This window comes from Chionomys nivalis, chromosome 4 (assembly GCF_950005125.1).
Source record: "Chionomys nivalis chromosome 4, mChiNiv1.1, whole genome shotgun sequence".
Taxonomy (NCBI): domain Eukaryota; kingdom Metazoa; phylum Chordata; class Mammalia; order Rodentia; family Cricetidae; genus Chionomys; species Chionomys nivalis.
In genome coordinates this window covers 65542393-65554576 of record NC_080089.1, presented here as the reverse complement: position 1 = coordinate 65554576, position 12184 = coordinate 65542393, and the positions used below count along the sequence as shown (strand labels likewise).

General features: G+C 48.4%; 1 protein-coding gene across 2 annotated transcripts in view; it reads right to left on the bottom strand.

The window, feature by feature from the left end:
* The window catches only part of Dapk2 (death associated protein kinase 2), a 121819-nt gene that overhangs the window by 46239 nt on the left and 63396 nt on the right, over positions 1-12184 (bottom strand). For both annotated transcript variants that reach the window (XM_057767032.1, XM_057767031.1), the window contains exon 3: positions 7256-7477. In XM_057767032.1, coding sequence (XP_057623015.1) covers positions 7256-7477 — 222 coding nt within the window. The remainder of the gene's footprint in view (positions 1-7255; positions 7478-12184) is intronic.

Genomic DNA, 12184 nt, shown 5'->3' with positions numbered 1-12184 from the left:
CTGCTAACTCAGCCTCTTGACCCAAGGTTACTTTTATTTAACACAAATGCAAACTCGGGGTTCACAGTGTGACTGAGTATCCCCCAACAAATTTTGTTCATGTGCTAGTGTCTAACAGAAGGTGGAACTTGTGAGTGATGAGACTGGATATCTGGCTGGGAAAATGTCTAGGCACAGTGCTGATGAGGTTGTCTGGTTCCTCTTAACACAGTGAAATGTAAAGGAAGAGGACGAATGTTAAAAATGTAGTGTGTATTTCTGTGTGTCTGTCTCTGGGTATCTATGCATGTAGTGTGTGTGTGCGTGCATGCGTGTGTGTGTGTTGTGTGTGTGTGTGTGCATGTATGTGTGTGTATGTGTACAACTTGAAGGAGGTGGTTCTCCCCTCCCACCGTATGGGACCCAGGGATCAAACTCGGGTCATCGGACTTGGTGGCTGGCACCCTTATTCATTGAGCAATCTCACTGGCCCAAAGAGAAGTATTTTTAAACAGAATTGCTAGATAAAATAAACAAGGAAAACACAAAAGTTTGAATTTTTTCAGCCTATTCCTACTGGGAAGAAACAAAGGAGAAAACTCTGAGGAGGAGAGAGCACAGGTGTGGCCGAGGACGGCTTGATAAGGAGATTTGTGTGGCTCAGGAGGCTAAAGGAGGCTGGCCAGGTGTTATTCATCAAGACAATGAGGGCGATTAGTCAGCTGTACAAAGGGCCTATTGTCCAAGACAAAGAGATAATGATTTCAAGCCATCTTAGACTTCATATAGGGAAAGAGCTCCACTCCCATCAAGGCCACAGTCAGGGCCCAGAGGACAGAACCCTCTCAAAGGAAGAGCCCTGCGCTGCCTAGCACTGGCTCCTGTGGAGGCCTTTGCTTCCTGGGCTCTCACGCCTGCTCATCAGTCACACCAGGTGTGGCTCCCACTGGCTCCTGAAGAGCTTGCTGGGTGCCAAGCAAAGCTGTGGGGGGTGTGGCTTCTTCCACCTGGATTTCAAAGGCTGCCACAGTGTTTGGTGGAAAGGGAACTGTGGTGTGGGTGGAGGCGAAAGCACAGAGCACCCACTACAGTAATACCCAGCAGGCCATGGGAATGGGGGTGCCCTGAGACCCACAGGTGCGTGTACTGTTCAGCCAGGCAGCTCCAACCTGTGAGGGCTATGGTGTGGGCTGCTCCCAGCAAAAACAAGGGCAGGGTTACCCAAAGCCATTATGAGGGACCTGTGTTTCCTGGCAGCCTGAAGGGCAAAATATTATGCCAAGGTGATTCTGAAGCTGTGGGGTCTTACACTGACTCAAGGCCTGTCACTCATTTTTCCCCTGAATTTGCTCTTTTGGGATAGAAATGTCTATACTATGCCTACCACACACCCACTTTAAAACCCTGGTGTTTGTGTGACGTTCCCGTTTAACTAAAGTGGAATTCGCCCCAGAATGAATCACCTTGAACCCCTCCTGTGACTAACTTAGATGTGCTCTCCCAAAACACTGGCTTTTGTTTGCTTGTTTTGTTTTTTAAGTCTGGGTCTTGGTTTGTAGCTCTGACTGGCCTAGAACTCACTCTGTAGACTACGCTGTTTTCAGACTCACAGAGATCCGCCTGCCTCTGCTGTTCACTTTAACCAGTGCAAGCAGATGTGCTCTAAGTGTCAAATCCACATCAGCTTATGCAGACTAGGAATTAATATATATTACTCATTATATATATAATATATGCAACATATAATACTCATTAATAACTCACACTGGCTACATATTAAAGTCAGTATGTGTTGGGGTGAATAAAAAATTATAATTAAAATTAGTTCACCTATTAGTTTTTACTTAATGTGGCTACTAAAACATTTAGAATTACATGTGGTCAATATTCAATTCTCTTGGACTGATTGAAAAAGAGAAGCAAGCTATGCGCCATTCTCTGATTTGTGATAGTGGCTGTGATGTGACCAGCATGCCTTTCCAGCCAGGATGGACTGCACCCTCAAAACAAGAGCCAAAGTCAACCCGTCCTCCGTCAAGTTGCTTTTGTGGGGGTATTTTTACCACAGAAACAGGGCTTGTGTTTAAGTCAAGGAGAGGGGACACAAATACTCATGGAGCAAACATGCCGTCCAAGTCACAGGAACTCCCTGCTCAGCGCGAGGAGCGCAAGTGGTTGTTAGGGAGGAATCTAGCACAGCATTTTTCTGTGTCTCATGGTGACATCATCCAGCATCCCATCCTCACTCTGACTTGGGGAAGGCAACCTCAGAGTTGCTGCAAGGGTCACTTGAGGGCCACTTTCCCCAGGCTAGGGTGGGGGTCCAGTCCTTTCACAACCTTAACCTTGGGGTGGGCAGTGCGTAAGTTCCCGGACATCAGCTTTTTTTTCTTGAAACAAGAATGAGAAAAGCTGGGCCGGGCGATGGTGGCGCACGCCTTTAATCCCAGCACTTGGGAGGTAGAGGCAGGCGGATATCTGTGAGTTCGAGACCAGCCTGGTCTATAAGAGCTAGTTCCAGGACAGGCTCCAAAGTCACGGAGAAACCCTGTCTCGAAAAACCAAAAAAAAAAAAAAAAAAGAATGAGAAAAGCTGTCTCCGGGCACCTCAGGCTGGGAGGACTCCTGACACAAGGTTGAATCAGTGCTGGGAGGCCCTTGAGAAGTTCCTGAAGTAAACACTAGGTGCAGTCTCACTACAGAGTTGCAGCGCTGAAGGAGGTCTCAAAACAGTTTAAAGTTCACCATTCCTACATTCTCTCAGTTGGCCCTCACACCCACCCGGAGGGATGCAGATTACTTCTCTATCCCCAGTGGTCATCTGGGAAACTGAAGGCCAAAGAGAGCAAGTGACTTGTCCCGGGTCACACAGCTAATAATCGACAGAACTAGGATTCAAGGCCAGACCGCCTGAGTTCAAGGGCACCCCAGGCCCCCTTCACCTAGCTTTCTCCACAGCATGAAGCCCAAGTTACTCAGGACACATCAAAGTCACTAGAAACCTGGCAACATAGTTTTTACCCAAAAGTTTTTCAGGTCTGAGACCTTTGTCCTGGGCCATTTCCCACCTCTTTTCCAAGATGTTGTTGCTGCCGCCTCCTCCTCCTCCTCCTCCTCCTCCTCCTCCTCTTCTTCCTCCTCCTCCTCCTCCTCTTCCTCCTCCTCCTCTTCTTCTCTCCTCCTCCTCCTCCTCCTCTTCTTCTTCCTCCTCCTCCTCCTCTTCCTCCTCCTCCTCTTCTTCCTCCTCCTCCTCCTCTTTCTCCTCTTCCTCCTCCTCCTCCTCTTTCTCCTCTTCTTTCTCCTTTTCTTCTTCTTTGAAAGGGGCTAGCCTCAAACTCAAAGAGATCTGCCTGTCCCTGCCTCCCCAGTGCTGGGATTAAAGGCCTGCACCACCACCGCCCGGCTCCTTCCAAGCTTCTTTCAGCTCACACCCCAAATCAAATCTCTCCAGCTTTAATATGCAAAGCGAAGGCTAAGGTATGGTTGTCCTCTGTTACAGTGTTCTCAGGGTCGACCCCTTCTCCCCTGCGGTTGGTACACCTGGTGAATGCTGTCCAGAGCGCTCTGGTGACATGTATATAAACGACCTGCACAAGCAATGACGGACAAACAATGTTGCCACAGCTGCTGGGCCTAGGAAACTAGGAAACATCAGCACCACTTAGGAGCACTTGGCAGGGCATCACCTGCTGCCATCCTGGAGTCCAGGAGGACCCAGCATTTAGAGCTGTAAAGGAACATTCTCCACATAGGACATGAGTTCATACTGAGATTCTGAATGTAGTCTTAGCGCTATGCAGAAGTCAACTTCACAGACACAAAATCCTTCCTAATCCTCCCTTCAACTGCCATGACCAGAAGCAGGTGCTTCTGCAGCCATGGAAGGGATAAAGACAGCTGAAAGGAGCGGGGATCAGGGCTCGGCATGTCTTCTAGCACTGGCTCCTTCAGCAGAAATGAAAGGAAGCACCATACCAGACAACAGCTGCTAAAGAAGGCGTGGGAAACAGTACCCATCAAAAGTGCGAGTGAGGGGCTGGGGAGATGGCTCACTGGGTAAGAGCGATTGTTCTGCAAACATGAGGACCCGAGTTCAAATGCTCAGCACCCATGTAAAAGGCTGGGTAGTCATGCACATCTGTAAACCTAGCAGTGTGGGAGGCAGGAACAGGAGGTTCAGTGGGGTCTACTGATGGCCAGCCCAGCTCCAGTTTCAGGGAGAGACCCTGTTTCAAGGAAATAAGGCAGAGAATGGTACTGCAGGACACTGGATGTCCTCCTCTGACTGCCATACACAGAGGTGCATGCACACACATGTATACATATACTGAATACATGCATGTACACACACACATTATACACATCTGGCCACACACATCTATCAGCCCATACATCTGTCAACCCAGCACTTGATAGGCTGAGCCAGGAGTGTCATGAGGTCTAGAGCAGCCTGAACTATATTAGTGAGATGCCGCATGAGAAAATCACTGCTGAATAAATAAGCCAGTTCTGAAAGTGAACAGGTGGACAATAATACTTATGTCCAGCCACTGGGCAAACCTACTCTTCAGTGAGGACCCAAATGCCAAAAACTTCTGCACTGCCCAACAAGAGTCATCAAGTCCAAACAAAAACTTTTAGAATTCCTCCCCTAGGATGTCAGTTCCTCCTCCCCTAGGAAGTCTTCCTCCTCCCCTAGGAAGTCTTCGTCCTCCCCAGGAAGTTCTCCCCCTCCCAGAAGTCCTTCTCCCTTAAGAAACTAACCCTTAGTTTTCCTCAGTCAGACATCACAAGCACAACAAGGCAGCCTAGAAGTAAAGGAGGAGACAGAAGCTGTGGACAGCTAGAACTCAACAGCATAGCAAGTCGGGGAGCAACTATGTGGGAACTGACATTACCCATGGTTCACCTGCACTCACAAGATGACTATATATCAGTACTGGCTGATCGTGAGCCCTGGCTGGGAGAACTAGAGATAGGGCAGAAACATCTTATACCCCAAATGCTGGGGTTCCACAAACAGAGGGAGATCATCTTCCCAGCAGTTAAAGAAACACAGATTAAAATGACAAGATACTGATCTTTAACTATAAAGATGAATAATGAAAGAGGCGTATTTTTCAACAAATGACCCATAGCCACCAAGGCTGAAGACAAACAGAAACACTGCCCTGTCCCTGCATCCTTTGGGAGTGAAGTCACCAAGAGCCTATACCTGCCCACCGTTAACTTAATCCTCCAGGCCTAGAGAGTCAGCTGAAATGACTAACTCAAAAGAAAAGGGGAATGGGTAACAGCTGGAAAATTATAGCAAATGTCCAGCAATAGAGAAACACTGGTGTGTAGTTTAATGAAACGTGACACAGCTAGTTAAATGGGAAAAGCTATACATGGGATTTTGTTGGAGAGAAAAAGTAGAACAGGAAATTGTAAAATTATATACAAAGTGATAAAGATTGGGAGGAACCACAGAGAAACACAGTAGCTGTGTTTGGACTGGAGGATTATAGATGTGTTTCCTTGCAGTTTGGGGTGGGGGTGGATGATAATAAATAGAGCTTTAAAGAAGTGACTCCAAGCCGGGCGGTGGTGGCGCACGCCTTTAATCCCAGCACTTGGGAGGCAGAGGCAGGCAGATCTCTGTGAGTTCGAGACCAGCCTGGTCTACAAGAGCTAGTTCCAGGACAGGCTCCAAAAAAAACCACAGAGAAACTCTGTCTCGAAAAACCAAAAAAAAAAAAGAAGTGACTCCAGCCTTCCCAGGAAGACAGGCTTGTCACTATCTGCTGGGACTCAGGATGCTAACCAGCGACACTTATCCTTAGTGCATGCCATGTGGAGTGTCCCTGTGTCTGAACATCCTGGAGGCAGAGGAAGGTGTCATCAGGCTCCTGTCTGGGTCAGGGAGGCACAGACAGTAACTATTTCATTTTGCAAAGGGGTCCATGGCTGAAACACAGAGGACCCTGGGCCCTAGAGAAGGCAAAAGCATGGGCAATTCTCTGCAGTTAGACGCTGAGGTCGATGATGCGAGAATCAAAAGTGAGAGGATGCAAATTTCCTTCTCTAGATGAATTTATATCTTGCCAACATGCAGGTAAGTCTCGAATTAGAGCAATCTGAAATGTCAAGCGGTCCACTCCATCTGGAGGCAGGCTAAGGAGACTTCCTGGTTCACAGATGACTTGCCCACAGTCACAAAATCAAGAATTTCTGGGACAAACACTCCACTGTTGTGCTGATTAGCAGAAGTGTACTACATGCTTTTGATGCTCAGAATCCTCTTACCAGGGGTCTTGCGAATTGGCTGGATAAGGCTGTTGTTACTTGTGCCATAGCCTGACTCGGACTCTACTACCCACCAAGCCCACTCAGGAGGACATCAGAGGAGACAACCAAGCTGGAGTCTTGGTGTCACCTAACTAAAGTTCACCAGCCACTGTGAAGTCCTTCCCAGCAAGGCCATCACAAGGCTGTACCACCTTATGTACACGGCTGCCTACATAAGCCATTTGGATGGAAGTCTCAGCCTTGCTCTTCCCCACTATAGAATGCTGACTTCTTGGTGCTCTGGTCTGTAAAATAAAAATACTAACAGTCTCTGTGGTTGTATCACTATGAGGGTGAGATAAGGTAAGCAGGGTGAATATAAAATAACCTGAGTTTAGAAGACTCACTAAAGGCAGGACTGAGCAAGATGACCAATACAAGACACCTTGCGAACGCAGGGTATAGCTGGGCTCTTTAAACAGTAGCTACTGGCCAGTGAGGTGGTTTAGTGGGTAAATAATAGCGACCCCTGTAATAGCGCGAGTATTGAACAGAGTGCCAGTGTAGCGGATTTCCCCAGGGAAGGGCTAGAGAAGGGTTTCGGGAGAGTTGAAAGGATGCTCATTCTTCTTCTCTTCAGACATATGTTCTGACAGTATCTGCTACCCAAGTACCCTCTGCTCCTTCTCGCCCTCATAAATGCTCCTCTGGCCAAGAAATAAGCCAGAATCACTGGTTTCTGTGACCTTCAAGATCCAATGAAAATAAGAGTCAGGCTTTTACTCGCTATCCTTGCCACTTGGGAAGCTCACCCCCTCCTTTGGCCCCATTTTAGGAGGAAGATGGGACAACTGAGGCAGAGGGAAACTGCCTACCACTAACTGTATCTTCTCTGGGCTGAGGTTAGTCCTGGGGCCTGTGGCCGGAGCTTCCACCACCCTGACCTATCTCGGCTGCCCACCCTACATCCCCCTCCCCCGACCATGGGTCCTGGTGCCCCACTCACAGCTCGAGGATGAGCACCACGTCGGTGCGGTTCTCATAGACGTCGTGCAGCGTGATGATGTTGGGGTGCAGCACCTGCCGCAGGATGCTCACCTCCCTCTCGATTTCCTCCCGGCACACGCCCCGACGGCTGGCCCGGCTCTGCCTCTTCTTGATGAACTTGGCCGCATACTCTAGCCCTGTGCTCTTCTCCCGGCACTTCTTCACGATGGCAAACTGGCCGCTGTGGGGACACGGACCCACACAATTAAGGTGCAGCCCCTGGAGAAGTTACCCTCATGGTCAACTACCAAACAATCACCAGATTCTTCTACCAAGACAGAAAGGCGTATGTATCAGTGGCCCTGCCTGACTGACATGCAGTGACTGAGATAGGACAAGGGATTGGGAGTCCCCTTCTATTGCTGTGAGACCTTGACATCTTACTAGGAAGGGATGTTACCCTTGCTGCTGGTATACAAAGGTGATCACCAAGACCCTGGAAAGCACCAACTTGGTTAACCTTGTCCTTGAGAAGCCTCAGCTAGAAGCCAAGTCTAAACTGCCACCTAAAGTCACTACATCCATAAACAGGCTGGGTTGTAAGAATCCTGACTGGGATGGGGGTTGGAGTGAAGACCACTTGGCAGAGTCAATCATCATCACAGTGTGAACAGGGAGTGGTAAAATTTGGAAACTGGGGCGTAAGGAGAGGTCAAGCGACTCATGACAGAATGAATAACAAAACCAGACATCAAAGCCAGCTGCTCACAAAGCTTCTCAGGAGACAGGACCCTGCTCAGGCTCTTTAAGATGGAGACCATGAAATGGTGTCTATGCCAGAGAGCCAAAGCACCCTGAGCCAGCCTCCCTGAGTGCTCTGAGGGCAGTCCATCCTTCTTCATCTCAATTCAGCCATGAGCAGGGACAGATCTAAATCCCTGGGGATTGCTAGTATCTCCTCCTTACCCTCCGAGGTCCTCCTTCTCACCTTCTACATTGCTCTATGTTCCCCCACCTCCCCTCAAGTACACATTATACCCAGATCATGGAGTTTCCCCGAAACCAAGCTTGGACTCTGCTCTCAAGCGCTGCGTCAGACAGACCGAGAGTCCAAGCTTAAGCTTGAATAAAGGCTCTTTGCTTTAACAAATAGGACTCGGTCTTCTAGTTGGTTTTGGGGGACTCTGTGATTTGGGTATAACACACATTGCTTAGGTAACTCAGGAAGGTTTATTATGCTGCTTCTTGGCTTAGTAAGGGGCCCACTGGATCCAGAGCCCAGATGCACTCTCTCAGTGGAGCTGGTATAAAAGTTACAGTTTTGAGAAACTGGGTATTTGTCCCAGCCTCGGAAAATGACATTGCATCTACAGTATTCTGCTCTTAGAATAATCTTTAAAGAGATGGTCTTCTAAATAAACTGGCCAAGCAAGCAAGCAGACAGCCAACAGATAAACAGCCTCCTACGACCAGCACTTAAGAGATGTCATCAAAAGCAAACTTGCTCATCTCTCCACCTTTGCCTTTCACTCAACGCTGTGAGCATGTGTCCCGTGCTGGTTGGTAAATAACAGGGAACAAAGGCAGAGACAACAGGTGCAGAGGGGCCCTGGGGAGAAGAGGACCATAGGAACTAGGCTTGGAGCCAATTCACCTTATACTATCCACTAACTAATGTTTCAGCTCTCCAGACTCCAAGTATTGGCTCTGAGCTGTCCACACACTAGGAGCTCATGCAGGTGGAGGAAGGCCAGAGTATACATATTCAATGTGATTTCTAACACAGATGGCCACTTGGGGCCACTCTAGGTCTTGGGGACAGAAGGTTCCTGAGTGGGTGCCAGCAAACACTTAACAAAGCTTTAGGTCAGCACTGGGGCAGCATATTCCTCTCCTTCTGGTGCTGCAAGAGGTGCTGGCAGGCCTGGTATTTCAGAGTTCCTGTAAGTGTCAACCCACAATCCTGAGTGAGTTGATTGATGGAGAAAATGGAACTCAAGGATTTTAAGTTGTATGCATGCTGGTGGTGGTACAGGGTTAGGTTTGACACCCGAATCCCCCAGTTCCCAGCTTCAGGCTGCACTGACTCTGCCATGAACTGGGAAGGTACAAATGCGATATAGTAAAGTAAAGCTAAAGGCTCCAGGTCACCTTGATGTAGCATCTCTTTGGTCTTATGAAGGGAATGGACATGGCTTTCTGTCACATGACTAAAAAATTCCTCAAGTTCTCAGAAAGTGAGTATTTGCTTTTGGCTCTTGGTTTCTTCAGGATAAGAGTGAGAAGAAGGAGCAGGGCAGACCCATTCTTCCTCCCTCCAAAGGGAGGCACTCAGAGAGTGGGTAACGAGGATGGAACCAAATACTGGCAACCCCAGGCATCCTGAAGCCTCTCTTCTCTCAGGAAGGGCCCCCTTGCTTTTGACTGTTTCAGGAAGAGTAGAAAAACTTTCCACTAGGCCAATGATGCAATGGGTGGGGTTCGGGCAACTGGGACGGGTCTCAAGGTTAGACAGACCTGCTTCAGGGCCTTCTTTATGTGGTCATATGGGTCACTCAGGTCACTACCAGCTCTGAGCATCCGTTTCCTGACCTGAAAGGGGAGTCATGATTCACTATGAGACGGCTGTAGAGGAAACATTTGTACACTGGCTCACCATCAGCAGGAACAGCTGGCGTGGAAAGAACTGGAAGTCACTGCTTCAGATGGTCTGGAATGCATGGCCAGGGGATTGGTGTCATTTTAAAAGTGCCCTTTGCCCTGATTCCAGTGCACACCTTCCAGATGTGCAAATACTTCTATTCTAAAACAATTAGTTGACTCTTTCAGAGCAGTAGGTGTCAACCTGGCAGCATTCTAGAACACTCTGGGGAATTTTTAACGAAGGAGATCGAGATTTCAAGTCTAGAGTCTCTGAGTTAGCTCTGGGCTATGGCCTGGAGATGAAGATATTTAATTTTTTGTCTTTCTGGTTTTGCTTTTATGATATAGAGCCTTACCATGTAATTCAGGCAGGCCTTGAACTCAAGGTGGCCCTGCCCTAGCCTCCCCATTGCTGGGATTACAAGCATGCACTCCTGTCCCCTGCCCCTGTGTAAATTTCTTAGGTAGCTGTGCTGGGAACCATGGCTTAGAACAGCTCTCCTATGCAGATAAAGAACCCCACTAGGGTCACTGCTATCACTGGCTAGCCTTCTTGATGTCACGTTCCCTGGGAGGCCTTCTTTAACCCTGTACTATTCAAGGAGACAGAGGAAATGAGATGGAAAAGGACCATAAGGTTCTGTTAGGGGGACGTGGACATAACTCTGTGATAGGAAATCTACAAAGCAAGACAGTTACGTTGGTTTTCAGGAGCCCCCAGGAAAGGTTTGTTTCTACCGCCTTGTTGGCATCAGCAAAGTCAATGTGCTGTATAGAAGAGGTTAACAGCCGTTTCATGTCTTCTGGCTTTATGCAAACTGTGGTCAATATGTTGACGAACAGTACGTGTTTAAAGAATTAGAGGCCATAAATCTGAAAGGGAGTCTGGGGAATGGGAGGAGTTAGAGGGAGAAGAAGGGGAAAATACATATATGAAAATTTTTTCTTTGGTTTTTTGAGTCAGGGTTTATCTATGTAGCCTTGGCTGTCCCGGAACTTGCTCTGTAAACCAGGCTGACTTTGAACTCACAGAGATCTGCCTGCCTCTACCTTCCGAGTGCTGGGATTTAAAGGTGTGTGCCACCATACCTGGCTAAAGAGTGGAGATGCTGGGAATTGAATCCACAAACTCATACATGCAAAGTATGCACTATATCACTGAGCAATATCCTGGCCATTGAAATTCTTAAAAAACAATATACCTCTCTGTGTGTATATGTGTGTGTGTAGAGTGGGGATGGAGTGAGACAGATCGACAGACACCTATCCTAGGTTTAACATGCACAGTGAACTACTCCATGGCCACTGCACATGCACAGAAGACTCTGCGGTGGTAGCATGATGCCCATCAGAAGGCACCTGTAGACTCAAAAGCAGGTGAAGACAGTGACAACCGCAGGCCTTTGCTCCCCAAGAAGCCTTTGCAGCCAGAAGCTGAGGTCCCCACATAAGCAACCAAGTTAGGATATGGGGGTGAAGGACAAATGGCAAGGGCTCCCCTGCCTTAGGACAGCCACTCAGGGTAAGATGCGGGGAGCAAGCAGACTCCCAAGCCTTGGATTATGCCGATACTAACTCAGAGACTCGAGAATACCTCCTGTCAGAAAGTTCACTGTGGACAGAATCGAAGGCTTCCCCTTCGATTCTCTGAGCTGGTGCTGCAAGTCCTGGATTCTAGTCAGGGCCTCTCTGTTAACTGATCACGACTCCAAGCAGCCTATTTAACTCCTTTGTCCTCAATTTCTTCCCTTTCCGAGGTGGGGTGTGTGTGGTAAGGCCTGCTCCACGCAACTTCCAGGAATGTTTGGAAAACCACAATATCTATGAAAGGACGTGACCATCCAGAGGAAAGGACCACGGAGTTGGCAGGGGGAAGTTGGTGCCTAAAGCTGGTATGAGGCGTGTAGGAGGCTTTATCAAGGGGCAGTAAATCCACAAGACACAGGGCACAGTCCATGCTCGGCCAAGACACTCTCCTGCCATTGTGTCAGGAGCAGACCCCTCTACCTGGGCAGAGGGCTCAGCTCCCCAAACACTCAGCACCTGTTAGGATCACTAGCAGATAGGCCTGGTTCCAGAACTTGCCTAGGCCTGGTTGCACCTCACAAGGGTTCCCCTGTGATCTGCCTAGGAACCCCATGATATATTTTTAGATAGTGGTTCAGGGTTTGGTAATGTCCCAACCCCAAAACCCGACACTGCACGGAAAAGGCTGACTCAACCCTCTCAAATTCTTCGCTGCCAAGAGAGAATAATCCCCAAATGACCCAAATATCATACCATGAGATAGAGTAATAAAGCCATG